The 18,764-nt window shown below is 38.0% G+C and overlaps 1 protein-coding gene across 1 annotated transcript in view; it reads left to right on the plus strand.

The window, feature by feature from the left end:
* Window positions 1-18,764, plus strand: part of PTPN4 (protein tyrosine phosphatase non-receptor type 4) — a 123,850-nt gene that overhangs the window by 67,632 nt on the left and 37,454 nt on the right. Inside the window, exons 11-13 of the mRNA XM_067299273.1 lie at window positions 6,699-6,762; window positions 12,790-12,962; window positions 16,550-16,618. Of these exons, the coding sequence (XP_067155374.1) occupies window positions 6,699-6,762; window positions 12,790-12,962; window positions 16,550-16,618 (306 nt within the window). The remainder of the gene's footprint in view (window positions 1-6,698; window positions 6,763-12,789; window positions 12,963-16,549; window positions 16,619-18,764) is intronic.

Raw genomic sequence — 18,764 nt, forward strand, 5'->3', positions numbered from 1 at the left:
TTAGTAGTGAATAAATATCCTGTGCTATGCAAAAATGTCTCTTGGAACTCTTTTATTTTTATTACATTAAGTAAATGGGCATGTAGGGATTTTCTTTACACTATAGGACAATTGTGTAGGTTGAGCGGCATAATTTTAAAAGATAGAGGTTACCATGGAGGCAGTTGTTCTTTACCACCTTACTTTTTACACCTGTATGCTCTTTTCCACCAGTCACTATACTTCTCTGTCTGTCTGTGTCATCAAATTAACATACCTCATTTTCTCTGAAGCCTTAGTGGCGAATGTCACTGACTTCTCTCTCTCTCTCTCTCTCTCTCTCCCTCTCTCTCTCTCTCTCTTTCTTTCTTTTTTTTTTTTTTTGGCATCTACCATATGAATTAGAAATCGCTACAAATAAAGAAAACCTAGATTTCTCAAATCTGAATTCATTGTATAAATGATTGGAAAAGGGTAGAGGAGCTTAAAGATAGACTAGCATAGGAATATGTTGCAAGAAGAGTTCTGGAGATGGAAAAAGTTCCAAAGTTGTTTTTCGGATGGTCTTAAATTTTTTTAGAGATTTTTGGTAAAAGAAGCTGGTATCTGCCTATGAAACTTATGAATAACACAATGTTAGATGTTATTGCATAAATTGAGAGCAGCTGAATCACATAGGAGGGATTAGATTATCATGTGCCTTGTAATAGAAGTGGGATGAAATTTAACAATACAGAGCTAAGAAACATGCATTTAAGGGCTAAATAAGAAACACTTTAATGGTGGAGCCTTGTCAATCAGTGATAACAGTGGAGAGAGACATGAGTGGGGTTTTTTTGTTGTTTTTTTGTAAGAAAACTTGGCACTTGAACTACAGTGTAGTTATGAAAAGGCTAGATGTATCACCTGCAAAGTATTTTCTGGATGGGGCAGAGTAGTATTAAAGTTCTAAAAAGTGAAGGTAGGACACTACTTAATTTTTTTTTTTAAAGTTCTGGGCCTGTATGTTTTCAAAAAGAAAAAATTGAGGGGCAGAGAAGAAGTACTAAGATACAGGAACATAGAATGTAGAACCTGTTTATGAGGATTGGTTAAAACTTTTGCCTGTTTAGTCCAAATAATGAATGAAGATTGAAAAAGCATTTGATTATGTTTCATGAGTATTCTTGGGAGTAAGTACCAGTGGAAATAATTACAGTTTTCAAGATCAAATAGATATAAAATGAATTGGAAATTAGAAGACTTTTTAACATCAGAAGAAAAGTTGTGGAATGGCCTCATAGTCAAAAGTAATTAGAAATGAAATTTTGATACTAAAATTCAGTGTTTGGTTGGTTGGGTCCCCAAGAGGAGAGTAAGGGAGTGGTCGCTCACTGCATCTTTGCAGTGTTTTTTGGGCTTCTGCTGATGACATACGGGGATCAAAAGGATCCCTCCCCCCCCCATCACAGTGCATGATAAAGCTTCCTAACTCATCTTCCCAAAAGCATTGAAGCTGGCTTTATCTTAAGAAAGGCCTTTGGGCAACGTTTGGCGATGTTCCAGTCAGCACTGGAACTGGAAGTTACCTAAAGTGCTTGGCTGGTATGTCGTCTTCATATAAACAAGTTAAATTGTTTGCCTCAATTGAAATGGGAAAAACTCTTCTCTGGATTCAAGCTGGTACAGGCAGCTGAAATTCTTGTTTGTTGGTTTTGTGTGAGCAGTCAGTGACATATTTCCACGTAGTTCCACTTCCCTTGCCCGAGGTTCAAGATACTGGTGATGTTCCTCCTCTTGCCTGCAACCCACTGCATTTCTGAGGCATTTTGGTTTTCTTTTCTAAGCTTAGTCTCAAGTTTTGTTGTAGGATGTTAGGTAGTCTGTGGTTTGCCATGTTGAGAAACACTGCACAGTGTGAATGGTGAAACTTGAGTAGATTTTCCCTGAGATAGCGAAAGGCAAATCTATGACAAAAGTATTATGCACAGCCGGATATAATTGAATACAGTAAATGTTTTCCCTGAAAGCGTATAAAGGAAAGTAAGCCTGAGGCAAACACAGAGCATGAAAATATTCAGTCTGCGTGGCTAGTTTAGTAAATGAAGCCTGGATCTTGCAGTGAGAAGTTTGGACCTACCATAATAAATTGGCAGTCCGCCCTGCCTTTATAATACTAGCATGTTTTAAGAGAGAATCCTGCAGTTGGGAAGAAGTGTTCGGACCATTTCTGGATTAAGGCTGCTTTATAAATGGAATACTGTAATAATCAGGATGGTATTAATCCAAGCTGCTTTTACTGCTGTTTTTTTGGTGAAAACCCTAAGTAGCAGTAGTAAGTAGTTAGAAATAGGTTCTATAAAACACACTAGTAAATTACTGAGTATGTACAATGTAAGTCATAATTAAGCTACATGTCTCTACTGGAGGCTAGAGGTTTCTGTGAACTCTGCTTCATCTTGTTTGCATGTCAGGGGTACTGATCTAAATTCTTGGTGTGTTTTTTATGTGTGTGTCCATGTGTGTAATTACCTAAACAGTTGCTCTTTATATTCAACCATATCAGCTGACATGAGTCATGTTCATTTTTTCCTGTGAAGACTATAGTACCAACACAGTTGGTCTTTTAAAAAAAGAAAAAGTGACTACCCCAAAATAAACACCAACAATCTTTCCTGCCACTCTGTGCCTGCCCCCCCACCCCTTCCCCCCAAACTTTTCTTCCTACCACAGGCTTTCTATTGCTCTGAGTAAGGATCTGAAATGTCAAGTTTAACTGCGTTGTTCATTAGTAGACCTACTATCTTTCCTTTTTTTGTCTTTAATCCTGCAGTTGTTCCAGTGACACCAGTCCTGATACTACTTTGCTTCTACTTATCCTTGCTCCTGTAAAACTGGAGCTGTGTAGATTGTCTTCCCTGTGCCTGGTGTTAAAATGGCACACGTTCAGATAGGTACCCCCTTTTTCAGTACTGCTGAGTTGAGTTTGAGAGAAGTGAGAACCTGGGCATGTGTGTATGTGGGGGGAAATAAAGGTTCAAGTGCTCTGCTCGGAGATTAATCAAGCAAAATGTATTTGCCCTCTCCCTCTTCTCTTGATATTATGTCTAAATTGCAGTAAAGATTGCTTGCAATCTTTATCAGCATGATCACGGGGAGAAAAGAATGAGGAGGGAGACAAGTTAAGAATAAAGTGAAACAAAGGTGACTGCCTGTTATCCAGTGTATCCTAACTTGATCCTTCAGTATTGTGAGTAGTTCCTCTCTTCCCCAAACTTTGCTGCTAGGCACAGAAACCTGGGAATCCAGGGAGCAATTCTTGCCCATGAAGACCAAAGGAAAAAAGCACCGAGTGCCTCAGCCTTTTATCAGTCCTCTGTCACTAGATGACCTGTCCCGTTCAGTAATGGGGACACGCTTTCCTTTGTCTCTCTTTCGCTGTTGATGTGCCTGTAGAAAGCCTTGTTGCCGTTCCCAGCCATTGCTAGTTTCAACTCCAGCCAAGCTTTGGCCTTCCTAGTTTTGTCCCTGAACACTTGGGTAACGCTTCTGCATTTACTCCTTGGTAGTCTGTTCTTGCTTCCACAGCCCGTACGCTCCCCTTCTGTGTTTGAGCGCAGGCAGGGGTTTCAAGTTCAACCAAGCTGGCTTCCTTCCATGCTCGCCTGTTTTCTTGCACATCAGAATTGTTCTGGTTTGAGAAGATTGTCCTTGAAGATTGGGCACCTCTCTTCAGCTCACGTTCCCCACGAGGCAGCCTCCAAAGGGATTTTGCCTGATAGATCTCTGAGCAAGACGAAGTCTCTTCTGCCACATTCCAGGATGGTTTAGTCTGGTGCTTGCCCTCCTTGCTTCCCTCAGGATGTCTAACTCTGCCATCTCACAGCCACTGCAGCTAAGTTTGCTACTGACTTGTTTGTGAGTAGTGCTTCCAGTAGAGCACCTTCCCTAGCTGGCCTGCCCAGCATCTGTGTTAAAGAAGCGCTGCTCTAGAAATCTGCTGGATTGCTTGTGCCCTGCCTTAAAGCCCTCCCAGCAAGTGTTGAGGTGGTAAAGTCCTCGGTGAGAACCAGGGCATGCTGTCATGGGACTCCTTCCAGTGGTTTGAGTACCAGCTTCACTTTAGTCTATGACTTTTAAATATCCCTGCATTTAAAAAGATACAACTTATGGTTTAGGATGCGTCCAAGCTACAGATAATTGGAGACTGGAAGATCATGGCAGGAAACTATCACAGTGCCTGTTCTTACACTCTTCCTCGGACAAGCATCTTTGGCCACTGTCGGAAAAAGAAAACGTAGGTAGACGTACCGTGGCTTTGACTGGGTATGGATATTCTTATTTAATGCTTGTTAGGATATTATCCGTGCATAGGGACTCTTTCTTATCTGCTGTATTTTTCAAAAATAACTCAGAAGCAGCTTTGCTGAATCATTTCATTGTGCTTGAATAGTGAATCTTACAGACTGAGTTGGACCTTACTGGCTACTGTTGTGAGTCTGCTCCAAATGGTTTCAGGCTCAACAGATCCTTGACTTCACTCTGTCTACATCATGGGACAGGGTAAAAAAAAAAAAAAAGAAAGAAAGAAAAAGAAAAAGTGCGTGTGTGTGTAGCCTTCATCCTTGTCATTCATCCTCGAGTCTGTATATCAGGAAAAGGAGTCATTTCTTTAGTAGAAGAAAAGGAAAAAAGATGAGTGAGATGCAGTAGGATGTTTTCATAAACAGAATAATATGGATTTGTTTCTGGTAGCACACTAAGCAACTCTGTTATGTTGTAGAGTGTGTGCAGTTCAGTTGTTAGAAAAGGTGTATATTGAAAATGTTCTTTTAATTGTACTCTACCCCAAAATCTGATTTTAGAAAATGAATCGCAACTTACTTTTGTTTACATTAAACTATTCAGGCTGCAGTTCACTTTTTTCTCTTTGTGCTGTCAAAGACACTAGCAACTTTCTCATCCAGCAAATTTAGGACCAGTCTCTATTCTTAAGTAACTGTTTTGTCATAGGAGGTGCTAGAAAAATCCTGCATTGCCAATGTAATAATTTGATTTTTGCTAGATAAATTGTAGTCCTCTTATCCTAATCCTTGAGAAATAATCTCCAATAGTAACAAGTTATTAAGAATTTACAATAATACAGAAAAAAATTGACTGCTTTTTTTTTTTAACTAAAGGTAAAGCTAGGAAATAAGAAAGAAATAGAAAAAGAGCTTTAAGCATAATTTAAGGGCTAATATCTGCAGACACCTGTTATATGATTGGAGAGAGAAACTTTCAACAAATTGGGACATCCAAGTTAGGTTCCTGCTCTGCATTCTCCCGTGGAGAAAAATGTCTCCATTTAATTTGGTTAAGATGATAATATCTATATATAAACGCCTAACTTAGGTGTCTCTTAATGTGAGTTATGCTTCTCAACCTTTCCAGTCTAGAGGGGTTTTGTATTAACCAAGGTGATTAATATGCAAGTAGTAATTCCAGTCCCTTCTGAGGTCCCTATATATTTTTTATGAATAAGTTAATTCACTGTGTATCTCAAAAATTGGATCACTAATTTCGCTGGCATAGTACAATTTCTTTTTTCTTGGTAGCTTTAGTAAACCAATATAATAATTTGAAGTACAGACACCATCAGAAATGACAGTTCAGATTAGTAACAGTGCTCTGCATAAACACGTAGTATAAAAGGCTAATTGTAATGCCTGAGGAGTTTGCTGTTTAATTTCCCTGAAGTTAACTGCGTGATCTAGATTCTTTTGCCTTGAATTTCATGGAAAGTGTCAGCAAAATCTTTGAGTAAGACAGCATATAAATTTAGCTTTCTACTCTGTTAGCAGTATTATACCAGTCGTTCCTTTTTAAATCCACGTGAGTTAATGTGGTGGGTTTTGTTACAGTTGTAGCCTTGCTTTCATTCTTGATCAAAATAACATTCCTTTATGAAATTCAACAAAGGACGTGAACAAGCTGCATGCTGCATTTCTTTGAAAAAGGGTATAATTAGATTGTGATGGGAATATGGTTTGTCTTTCCCATTTAGCATAACTAGTATTATAGTGACCATCCAAAATTGTCTGGAATTACTGTTAGCTTCTCACATGCTTATAGACAACCTGCAAGACAGAAAGGTCTGCAGGCTACTTTTTTTCCTGTCACATGATATTTTAAATGATTTCCTGCTGATAGTATGCTGGTTGTTGTTGTTGTTGTTGTTTTAACTTTAAAATGATTGAGATCATAAGTCCTTAACTTCATGTTCATATCTTCTCTCAGCTATTTTGCTAAAGCAGCTTCTGGTTACACTTAGAAACATGAAAGAGAATAGAGAAAGAATGTCTTTCAGCTCTCAGGTGGAGCTGAAAGTATTATTTCATATTCTGAGGGATAGCGAAGGTGATAGCAGAAAAGAGGATTTCACACTGGGATGGCTTGGGGATAGAATAACTCTAGTTTTTGCAGCTGGTAAATAAATATGTAAATTAGCAACTGCCTTGAGTTTAGGATTGAAACAATAAGTGGATGTGATAGGTAACTCAAATGTATAGCTTATAAATCTGAAATTATACAAGCTATTTTATATAAGTATTGAAATCTTTTCTGTCTATGGAAATTTCATGAAATCAAACTGAAATCTGTTCTCTCTAGAAAGTATATTTTCAGTAGATGTATTTAAGCTCTTTAGCATGATTCAGTATACTAAGTGTTTAAATATTCTGATTTTATTTTTCATTTAGGTTGAAGATTGTAAAAATTTCTTTTAAGTGCAAACAGTTTTTTATTCAACTTAGGAAAGAATTGGTGAGTACCATCTTACACTTGGTCTCAAAAAATGAGAACAATGAAATTTCTTCATAACTAAAAGTCTGCATTATACTTAGCATGATATTATGTTGATTCCTGTCTTTAACTGCAATTGAACGTCCCGATTCAACTATATTCTGGCTGTTTCAGTTATCAAATGTGTCATTACAATGTTTTAAATTTTTTTCATTTGATTTGCCTTGTATTTTAGATGCTTTTAGTTTCACATTTGTATATGGGAAATAAAACCTGCTTATTTTAAGACAAATGTAGAAAAGATTGAAAGTAAATTTATATTAGATTTTAATTTCAAAAGAAACCAAGTTAAAATTAAAGGTAGTGCTTAATGCTGCTTCAGTTGTATATACGTTTTGTAAGTAAATGTTTGCTTTATATTTTTCAGATTTAATAATACAAGTCAGTTTTATTATTTATCTTTAAATGGATGAGATGAGAATTTCTTTGCAGTTTTAAATGACATACTGTAATGTTTTTCATGCCTGTTTCTGAATGTGTTAGGAAAAAGTTGAAGCTGTATACAATGACTGTGCACGTTTCATTGCTTGTGGTGTGTGTTTGCTACCACAGCACCACAGGACCACTGAGCATTTAATTCAGCAAGAAATGGGTTGGTCCATGCCTCCAAGAGATTAGAGTCTAAACTCATCACAGACAAATCACTGGGGGAAGACGGATGAATTAATTAAAAGTATGGCTATGTGATTAACTCATCAGATTAGTTAAAAGGATTTTGTGCTATTCTTACTTACAGCTGGAAAGAATGGAAGATCTGAAGTGCAGAGTTACTGAGGAGATAGAAAAGATGGACTCTAGGCAGAAATGCGTCAGGAGTAGTACCAGCACTATTGCAGTTTTAGGGGCAATACAGCTACATAAGAAAGATGTAAGGAGGAAACACCTGTTATGTCAGAACAGGCCAATAGCTGGTGGCTAGTAATAGCATGAAGCCAGGATCGGACTGTGTATCTTAAAAGTCAGATCCTGTAAACTGAGGCCCAGGAGTTTGAAATTTTCACAGATGGAACTGCCTGACTAAATGAAGACACTTAAAGTTGTGTACCAGTTGACGGAAGAGGTTTGACGCTTGTGCTCGGCACAGTGCAAGTAGCTGTCAGTTCAGAAGTGGAGTAGCAGGAGCTGGAACTAAGCAAGGATTTGGGAGCCGTTATGCATGGAAAGAAATTAGTTTTGCCTATTAGATGAAATAAGCAGGAGTAGACATGTAAGAGAGAAAAATAATAATGATGCAAAAATGGGGAGGAGAATATTGCATCATGGTGACACAGATATTTTTTAATACCATGCAGGGGATACAGGCTAGTTCTAGAATGCAAACTGATCTCTGACTGCCCAGGGGTCAAATTTTGTCTTGATACCAATATGTATAATTTCCATTACAGTTACAAGAATTATATATTTGGATCTGAGATGAGAATTTGGCTATTTAATTGGAATTAAGAAATTTTGAACTCCACTTACTGTTCTTTAAAACAGAACTTGAGGAAAAAGTTGTAGTAGCAGAGTTAAGGAAAAAGAGCCTTGAAAATTGAGACGGGTAGATAGAAAATTTGGGCAGGTTCTGCATTTGAGTGTTTTCTGCATTCCAGCATATAAATGAGGACAATATAAAGATAGCTTTCTTATCTTGTATTTTCTGTGCCTTTTTAATACCCTGCATACTGTAACTTGCACCAGACTGTAGCGTATATATAAGTAATGTCATTCGTCTTCTGAGACATCTAAGCCAACAAATGACAAAGCCTCATACTGTTGTTGTGTAAACTCTGTGCATCAGATGAAAACTGATGGCAAGAACTTCATTTTTGTTCATTCCAAGTGATGAATATCTTAAGCTGAAAGCTCAAATTTGGCTTCCAAAGAAGGCATTGTACTTAAAACTCGTTTGTTTGAATGATACCTAATATTAAAATTATTATTTCCAGAGTTAAATTCCCTTAATAGACTCTTAGGATAAGATTCATCTCACCTAACTTCAGCTTCAGTTAGGTTAAAACAACTTGTTTTGTTTCACAATAATTAGCTAACCAAAGCTAATCATTAGACTTCCTCTGTAGTAAACAGACACCTGCAAAGGGTGAAGCATCCTGCATGAGTTGGAAATACATTTGAGGATGGGTTAAGTTGCTCTCTGGTGTATGCTTACATTTACTTTCACCTTCCTTTAACAAAATAGGGAGCCTAATGGCTCCTTTTAGGTAGCAGAAACCAGGTGAAATGACTCTACCGTTGCTTATTTGGTATGTAAAAATATCCTTGGTCTACTGCTTTGTGTAGCTTATTAAAACAAAATAAAAGTACTGATTTATGATATGTCGATGAACATACATTCATGATATGTTCATGATAAGTTTCAAAGTTGCGTGTAAATATATAAAAAATAGTACACTTGAGTTAACCATAGCTATTCTGATGCAAAGGTGAGGTGCTTTAAGATATTAAATTAGTGGTCTTGGGAGAGGAATTTTTCTTTTTTTTTTTTTTTTTTTCCCAGACTGCTATACTTACTGTTTTTAAGTAGTTCTTAACAGATATTTTTCAAATACCTCGAATGAGTGTGTAGAGCTTTTAATTGCAACTGTACTCAAAAGTGCAAGTACCTTATCTGTTAATCGCCTATTAAGCTTATTCCCTGACTTGGCATTGCTTAGAGGCATCAACAAGCAGGGAATTATTTGCCTACTTTTAACAGATTATATCTGTGTTTAAATAAATCATTTAACGGAAGTCAGATGAAGCAAATAAATGTCAAAGTCTGTTATTTTCACTGCTAATGTAGCATGTTCTTGAATTGAAGTTGGTTGTGTATTCTGTCAATTATGTGACTAGAGCACGTATTCCAAGTGGATTTTCTTTTCATTGTTTGTTTGGGATTTTGGGGGAAAGAATATTATCCATACAATTTTTTCAATTTTTTCAATTTTTCAAAATTTTCAATTTACAGTCTTGGAAGCCCTCTAAGCCAGGTTATTTTTCAGTGATTATTTTTCTATACTGGATTTTGCACCACTATATTTTTGCTTTTTCTCCTGTTCCATATGTTACTTCCCTTATGTGTTTTAAAATTGTTGTAGTTCAAGAATTATTCAGTATTTTTGTATCTCTCTGTGTTTCTCTAAGCTTCTCTGTTTTTGGTTAGTTGCACCCTTGGCTGTTGTAATGTCAATAGTTAGCATCACATTCTTAATGCTGTCCAGTGTACTTTAGCAGTCTTGATTCTTTGACAGCAAAATAAACTGTTCAGCATGTTCCTTTGCTGTTTTAGAGCTCAAGTATCTGCTGGAAAAATCACTGGAGTCCCTAACAAAACAGTATTGCGGATTTTGTCGCTGACCTGGCTTCAGCGTGTTTATTAAAAAAAAAAAAAAAAAAAAAAAGTTTTTATTATAGATTGTGTATCTGAAGTTTGCACTTTGAATTTTTTCTCCTTGCTATCCCTCAGAAGGAAGCTGGGCTAGATTCGTGAAGTGATACATGGGTTTATCTGTCCAAATATGTACTTGAACTTAAATAACACTGGCATTCATTAGATGCCTAGTTGATTGTTGCCTAATCCTATCTAAGTTTCTGCCCCTGGGCTTTTGCATAAAGTGCTGATACTGCTGGCACAATCCGTGCAGCACTTAAGCTTCCAAAGGACTTTCTTCCACTCTGTGGGGGAAAAGGAACATCTTGGGTCTCTGGGAGCATGTGCTTATAAAATTTTAGTCTTTTTGTCTCTGTCAGTAAACATGCGCATGAGGGGAGGGTACAGATTTTTGTTTTGTTCTGGCATTTTTGTTTGTTTATATAAAGGGAGAGAGACCCCTAGAAAGTATGCTTTTTAACCCAGCAGTTACTCTCCTAAGAAGTGAGAGATCTGATTTGAAGTCACTGCCTCAAATCAGGCGAAGGAAGGTTCGAATGAATGTCCCCACCCAAGGTGAATGCTCAAGGACTGGGCTGTTGTATGCAAGAAGTACACCAATATCCACGCTTCCATTCTTCCAACTGTGACTCCCCCAAACAGTCTTCTACCACTGTCTCAGGAGACTTAATACACTGAAATGTCTGTATGTCATACCAAAATTGACCCAGCCCTACTATTCTTCAGGGAAATGTGGCCAACCTACCCTAAGGGCTGTTACCAGTCAGCCGTAGAGCCAGGGCTTACACCCCAGAATGGTCAGCAAAGATAAGTTTCAAGGGCCCAGCTCACGTCTGGATTTTGCAGAACCCACGGTGGTAGGAAAAGGGTTGGTTCACTTAGGAGCCAGTATCTTACACTCTACTTTAGCCTAAAGTTTTGATTCCTGTCTGTAATTGAGGTTAAGGGTAGGTTCTGAGAATCAGTTCTCTACATTGCAATGAAAGCCTTAAAAGCTATGAATAGAACTATTGTTAAGGTACCTTAAAGCTCTATCACACCAAGTTCCTGTGAAAGTGCTGTTTCGCATTACAATTAAGCTGATCTAGCTGCAGCTCCTTTTCATCACCCATTACCAGCTCTTCCTTCATGATTCATGTCTGAGCCAGTGATCAGATAATCATATGGTTATAGGAGAGTTGGATCACCTCGTTCTCTGGAATATAAACCGAGGGGAGCAGGATTTCTCCCCCACCCCAGCCTGTGGTTATAATGGTTTAAGTGTGATGTAAACATGCATGCTCACCAGCTCACATAACTTGTCAAATTCTCTTTCCAACTGTGTAACGGCTGGAAAAGCATTAGTTGTGCTACATCATGAGAACTTTTCACTGGAATCTAAAATCTTTGTTGCATCTAGATGAGGCAGTCCGTAATTTCCCATAGTAGGATTTCCCATAGTCTTGTAGGATAGCAGCATGAAAAGAAGGAGGTTGTTTACCATAGTAAGCACACTTACATTGTTTATTGGTTGGGAAAGCCTTTTGTGACTGAACAGCTAATGGACTTCATTTCTGTTATCTTGCTCATGACTTGTAAGTACTTCTGTAAACATCTTTAATAAAAAATACATGGGAAGATGTATATATGCAATTCTTGTAAATTGAAGTAAAATACCGGTTTTTAGATTCTTATTTCTTGAGTTTTGTCAAAAGATATTCAGAATTTACTGTTTACTTTTGAAATCCAGTTTTTTCTTTACCCTAATTTCATCGCGTGACGGAAAGTACAGAATCTGTCTTAGCCAGTAATGATAATGACTGCCCAGCTGCAACACTGGGAGAGGCATTCCAGATCTATGCCCCACTATCCCAGCAAATCTAAAAATGAGCAGGCCAGCAAAGAAATATCCTGATAAAAGAGTTTACTGCTAAATAAAAACAATTAAAATGTGCTAAGCATCATGGAGGATTTGGTACTGTGAAGAGAAAACAGTGCTGATGTCTTCTGACCTACAAAGGTTGTAATCAAGCTCCCTCAACAGGCAGACTGGCTTATCTTGTTCGCACTTCTGCTTGTCTCTCCGTCACCAAGAACCCAATCAGTCATTTAGAGTTAAGCGTATTAGTTGTTCTTGAGATGAATACCTATTCCCAATCTTTAAAACAGTCACATGTGCATACTTGCCAGCTTACTTTCCCTTCTCTTCTAAACAGCTGGGATTAAATTCCTCATCTCAGCTGTAAAAATCTTGAAAAGGGGAGGCATGTTGCCTTCAAGTTCTTCAGTCACAGTCACAGAAACTTCTTAATGTAGCTTGGATCTTGCCTTTTGGGAATGTCTGCTTTCTTCCCAGCTAGACCTTTTTCAACATCACTAAACACAATGTTAACCTATGAGCAGGCTCTTCATTTAAAAAAGAAAAAAGGCTATAACTTTTAAAAAGAAAATTCCTTTTGAGACAGCTCTTACAGTTATTTTAAAAAGGTTTTATAACAACCTAATTTATAAAATTAGAGAGCCACTTTAAAAAGCATTGCTCCTGAAAATTTTTGTAAAACCAACAGTAATTATCTTAGATTAATTTCAAATGTAACTGGGAATAATTTTTACCTGAAATCATTTTTTCTCACTTTCAGCATGAATCTAGAGAAACATTACTGGGATTCAATATGGTGAATTATCGAGCATGTAAGAATTTGTGGAAAGCTTGTGTTGAGCATCACACGTTCTTCCGTTTGGACAGACCACTGCCCCCTCAGAAGAACTTTTTTGCACATTATTTCACTTTGGGTTCAAAGTTCCGGTACTGGTAAGTGCTGATTTGAAATATATGGGGAAGAACATAATAGAAGAGGTAACTCATCAATAAAAGTAGGGAATTACTGAGTATCTTTATTAAAAGATGCCATACGTTGAGTAGTTTTTGAATTCTGCAACTGTCCCCCTTGTGCCTTGGCTTCAGCTTCTGATGTCAGTAGTTTTCTAGACCATCTTGGAAATATTATTGTTGTATTATTAGCAGTTGTTACTAAACTGATACTTTGGGATTGTCTCACAGGCTGCATGTCTTTGCCTATGAGAAAGAGCTGCATATCTGCTGGGTTATGTTAAACTTAAAAATGTTGCCTCAGAACTTCAAAGTCTTTGGCCTGGTGTTTTTGAAAACTGATGGAGCTAAGATCTTGTATGCAGCAACATGGACAAAACAAACCTAAAGAAAGATCAAATAGGAGTCAGCAGGGAGAATCTTGTCCAAGTAAAGTCCATTTAAGCTAGATGCATACAAATAGACAACTAGATTAAGACAAAAGGCATGCATGTTCCACACCAAAACCAGAAGTTTAGAAAATAAGGGTGAAACGAAGTCCCTAATTTTTAAGAGTGAATTTGACATAATAGGCAAAAAACTTAGAGATGCAAAGAATGATAGTAGAATAACTGTGATTTCCAAATGTATTGTAATGATAGAGTAGTTGGTGTTGGTTTTTCAGGTGCTTTCTTTGAAAGAAGGCTCAGAGTTAAGCAAGGTAAGTGAGTTAACTGTCTCTGCAAGTAATGCAGAATTCCTGTGGTTTAAATTGTTCCTAAATTGGAGAAGTAATTGTGAAGCCTCTGTGGATCATCTGTGTAGAATGGCAACAGTGTCTGTGACATACAAAGGGAGATGATGATGATGAAAAGCTAGAAAGCACAATAGCAGGCTATTTCTGTTACACTCGTGAACTGAATAAATGTTTCAAGAGGAAAGTAATTCAGAGACTAAATTTTTGCACCATCTGTTCCTTTAACCAACAATCATAGCACCCATTTCAGAAACAGCATTCTGCTGTTCTGAACAGTATTCAAGAATTGTTTCAGTGTTACTGTAGTGAATTTGGGGAGCTTTTTAATTTCTATGAAGATTTTGAATTGAATCTATTGTGGTTATTATTGTAGAATAGTTCTTTGATAGCATTCAACTTAATGTAAGATAAAAAGGGAAACTGTATAAAAATGAGGAAGGTCATTAAAGTTAATGAAGCAGCTAAAAAGCTAGGATTTCTGTGGGTATCTTGAGAGGTTGTTTAGAGACAGCGTAATAGTAGTAACATGATATACACTGAGAGATTAAGAGCACGGGGCTTTGTTCAGTTGGGTAAAAAGGAAGCTAAGGGAGGATTTAGTAGCAGCCTAAAGCTACTTCAAGGACGGTTACAGAAATGATGGAGCCAAGTTCTTTCTATTAGTGGCAGGTGATATGAAAAAGGGCAACAGCCGCAAATTTCAGCTTGGCAGACTCTAGATGGACATTAGGAAAAGCCTTTTTTTCTAGGAGGATAGTGCATCACTGGAGCAAGCTACCCAGGAGAGGTGGTAGAATCTCTGTCTTTGGAGGTTTTCAAAACTTGTCTAGACAAAGCCATGGCCAGACGTGATTTTACTGTTACATTTAAGTAGAATTTCCTGTATTTCAGTTTGTCCCCATTGCCTCTTGTCTGGCTCCGTCTTCCTTACACCCTCCTGTCAGGTATTTATACGCATTGGATCTTCCTGAGCTACTTTATCCTAAGGCTGAACAAAAACTCAGCTCTGTCAGCCTCTTCTTGTATGTCAGAGGTCCCTTAACCATCTTCGTGTCCTTTGGCTGAACTTGCTCCAGTATGCCCATGTCTCTCTTGCTCTGGGGAGCCCAGATCTGGATGCAGCACTCCAGATGCAGTCTCACCAGTGGTGAGTAAAGGTGCTTTCCAGCCACTGGGTCCCCAGCCTGTACTGACACATCCTTCCCCAGGTGCAGGTCTTTGCATTTTCCTTCGGTGAACTTCACAACTCCTGTTGGCCTATTCTTCCAGCCTTCAGGAGTCATTCACTCATCCAGTAGTCAGATTGTGGAATTCTTTACAAAAGGATGTTGTGGAGGCTAGAAGTCTAAATGAATTCCTAAAAGCAAGTAGAAAACAGATGAAAAAGTCTTTTAATGGCCACTAACTAAAATGTGGTCCAGTACGTGACTTGGAAAGTTCCTAAGCTGCAGACTGCTGGAAGCCGGAGTATATACAGGGAGAAAAATCATTTATCTGTTTGCCCTGATATGATTCTGATGTGCTTATCTAATTTCTTAATGATAGTCTACTTAATTAAATAGCAACTTGAAAGTTTTTGTCAAACCTTAAGGAACCAACCTCCAAATACTGATACAGAAATGAATTGCCAGAAATGAGTGCAACAGCTGAGACTGTGGTCCAAGTTTAGTGTTCTCTGATCTAGTCACATAGTCCTCTGAAGTTAAAATCACAGTATTGCATGTGATATGAGAGCTGGCACTAAGAAACTGCTGCTGAGTCACTTAATGTCATCAGGCACTTAACCCAGCTTCAACAGCACGTCCGTTGCCATCAGTGTGTACCGCAAACGTGCCTTTGGTGGTGTGGCAACTGCATCAATTTCAAAGTCCTTGTTGACAACACACAGCCCACACAGGTACATTCTGTACAGCAGCTGCTTGGCAGTATCTTCCTCAGAAGAAGGCGGCAGTATCTTCCTTACTCAGAAAACAACAGTCTTCCTTCTCGGGTCAGCAGTTGACACGAGCGAAATACTTGCTGCCTTTTTCCCAGAAGAATCTGCTGCTTTTTCTTGTGAGGAAGGACGTGCTGCCCAACATGAAATCAACCAAACATATCCTTATGGATGGACATGCTGGTTTGATTCCTGTGGCCAACTATATATTTAGATGAGAAGTCATCGTGTTTGGACAAGGCTGTTTTCTTCAATTTCTTTAACCGGTTCTGCTATAGCAGAAGCTTGGAAGCAGTGAGATCTGGGACTTGAGCAAGAATAACCTGCACCACCACCAAGGTCCTACTCTAAGAATGTGCCTTTTCTGTTGCTCCTCACCTGTTTCCCTAAAGGAATCATTTTTAAAAAAAATCTGGACTGTCTGTCTTATGGTGAAATCCAGGATACACTGACGGTCTTGTTACCTAAAGATTTTGCTCAACGTAGTGCTTGTGTTAATTGCAGGAGGCAATTCAGGAATTAGCCTAGGAGGAGTACAGTTGAGATGCTGTTACTTTTAATAGTGGCTATGACAAGGGAGATTATAGTGTTAAGTGCTTTCCAAAAGATGAAAGCAGAACTTACATACTTGCTTTGGGTAGAAAAAAAAAATATGAAGCTTTGTTATACTTAATATTAATTAGTCTTTGTTACAGTCTGACTCTAATGGGAAAGACGACCTATACTTCTAGTACTTACCCAAATGCTGTCTTAAGTTGCACTGTACTAGCTAGCACACTTGTTTCAACATGACTGAAAACAGTATATTTTGTTTTGTTCAGATGGTTCGATTTTAAGCAAGAAATTGTTGTCCTAAGTTTGTTGCATTTAGTGGTTTGGTTTTGTTTTGTTTTCCAGTGGGAGAACAGAGGTCCAGTCTGTGCAGTATGGTAAAGAAAAAGCAAACAAAGACAGGGTATTTGCAAGGTAAGGAATTTACATTTGTACAGAATTTAATTATGGCCATGTCTACATCTGCTAAATTGTCAGTAGTAATTTGCTAGTAGTAGTATTCTGATATGCCAGTTGATTTCAGCAAGTCTTCTGTTTGTACATCTTAAGATGTTATGGGGGGTGGTGGTGGGGAAATCACTGTTTTCTGTTTGTGAAAATAAAGAGCAACCTTTATCTCCTATTGCTGGTAGCATACCTTAACCGTATTGAAGAGTTTAATTTTGATGCCTCTTTGAGGACAGTGGGGGAGAATCTTATGACAGAAAAATTAATAAGGACATGCCTTCATATTTTCTCCTTTTATGTCTTTTCAAAGAGAATCAGAATTGCCTTCCATCTGTGTAGTTTGTAACACAGTGAGGACTAATACATATAACTCTCCATTGCAGAGAATGGTCTCTTTAACTGTACTATTAAAACAACAAGTTAATGGATATGTTTTATCACTGATAGCCTATAACTGTATGTACATACTTCCTCTGGAATTGGCTACTGTGAGTGCCTGACTTGGTGAGAACAGTTTCATCACTAATGAGTTTTTTTTACCATGAAAATTTTGACTGAGAGCGAGCTGCTTCTGAAGAGACTGTCACAGACTACTTGGCTGATGACAGAAGCTATTATTTAATGTTGTGTTCAATTTCTAGAAGGGATGATAGGTTTAGTGATTATAAGAAAATAGATTTAACTCTTCAGTCAGAGTATGTCATAATATTCAAAGGGATAACTGCTGCTGCATCCGATTTGGCAGTAGGGTCTGATCCTTTGCGTGTAATACAAAGAAGCCTCATGAGCAGGGAGCATCTTCTGCACTGTTTTGTACTTAAGAAAATTTTACTGAGCCGGGGAATGTCTTTTAGCAATTACCTGCCTGCTCATAGTAGCAAACATAGTAACCTTTCTCAGGTACCTGCAAATGCTATTTTTCAGAGCATTTGTGAATTCTGCCCTGATTTCCCCCCCCCCCCCCCCCCCCAATGAGGCAACAAATTGGCCTCCTTCATCAGAGGACTTTCTGCCCAATTTCAGATATGCTACAGGTCATGGCAACAGTAGAATTGTGAAATACATTAACATTGGTAAAACTGAGTTTCTTGTGGTTGGTCTCAGAAATGAATAAGTATAGCTAATAATTAAACAACCGAATCATTAATTTGACTATATTTATGCTGATCACCTCCCCCCCCCCCCCGTATTCTTTTATTTTCCTTTTTTTAGGTAGTATTTCTTAAGTCTACTTCCATTTTGCTTTTTTTCTACTCTACCCCTTCTCCCCCACCTCGCTTTTTCCCCTGTGCAACATAATGTGAGTTTTTAGCTGGACAAACCATAGAAACCCCAGCTCCATAGTAGAGGGATTTGGGGGGCAGAAGTGCTGTGACCTATTTGTTCAACAGGTAAATTTTATAGTACTAGTTCGTTGTGTGTTGTAGACTTCTTTTGTTCTTTGTATTTAATTTACTTTGGGGCCTGGGTTTGATTTTTATTTTGGGGAATTTTTTTAGCACTCAAAAGGCAACTACCAGCACTGTGACTACTGAGCTGTCCAGTATTTATTTATGTGATGGTTATAAATTAGTTAAAAACTATGTATTTCTCACTGCACTTTGAACTTGGCAATTTCCCACAACTAAGCAGAGTGGGGAAGAGAGCCTGGCCTTGGTTTTGAGAAGTATATACATTGTTTTAGAAGCTGTTATTCAGTAGGTGGCACTCTTCCCTTTGAGTCAAAACTGAACAAGTGGTGCTGAAGTCGTTAGTCTTTTGTAATATATACTCTGAATGAAGTTGAAAGCTACGGTTAGGACTGCTTTGGTGTTTTCTCAAGTCTTCAGCTTTTTTTTTTTATTGTTATTTAATAAGACACTCGACTCTTCTGTCCTCAGTAATTACATTTTCTGTTGTTGCTATATGTCTTTAGGTAGAGGAATGCAGCATTCTTCCTTACTTGCCTGTTGAGCTCTTCAGTAATGTTGATGACTGATAAACCTCTACATGCATGCATGCATATGTCAAAGTGGACTGAATTTAGTGGCATGCAGTAACAAATACGCCTAGAAAGGCCTTTAGTAGTTCATCTGGTTCTTCCTTCTATCCTCCCCATCACAGTGCATGATTA

This window comes from Apteryx mantelli, chromosome 6 (assembly GCF_036417845.1).
Source record: "Apteryx mantelli isolate bAptMan1 chromosome 6, bAptMan1.hap1, whole genome shotgun sequence".
Classification (NCBI taxonomy): Eukaryota; Metazoa; Chordata; class Aves; order Apterygiformes; family Apterygidae; genus Apteryx; species Apteryx mantelli.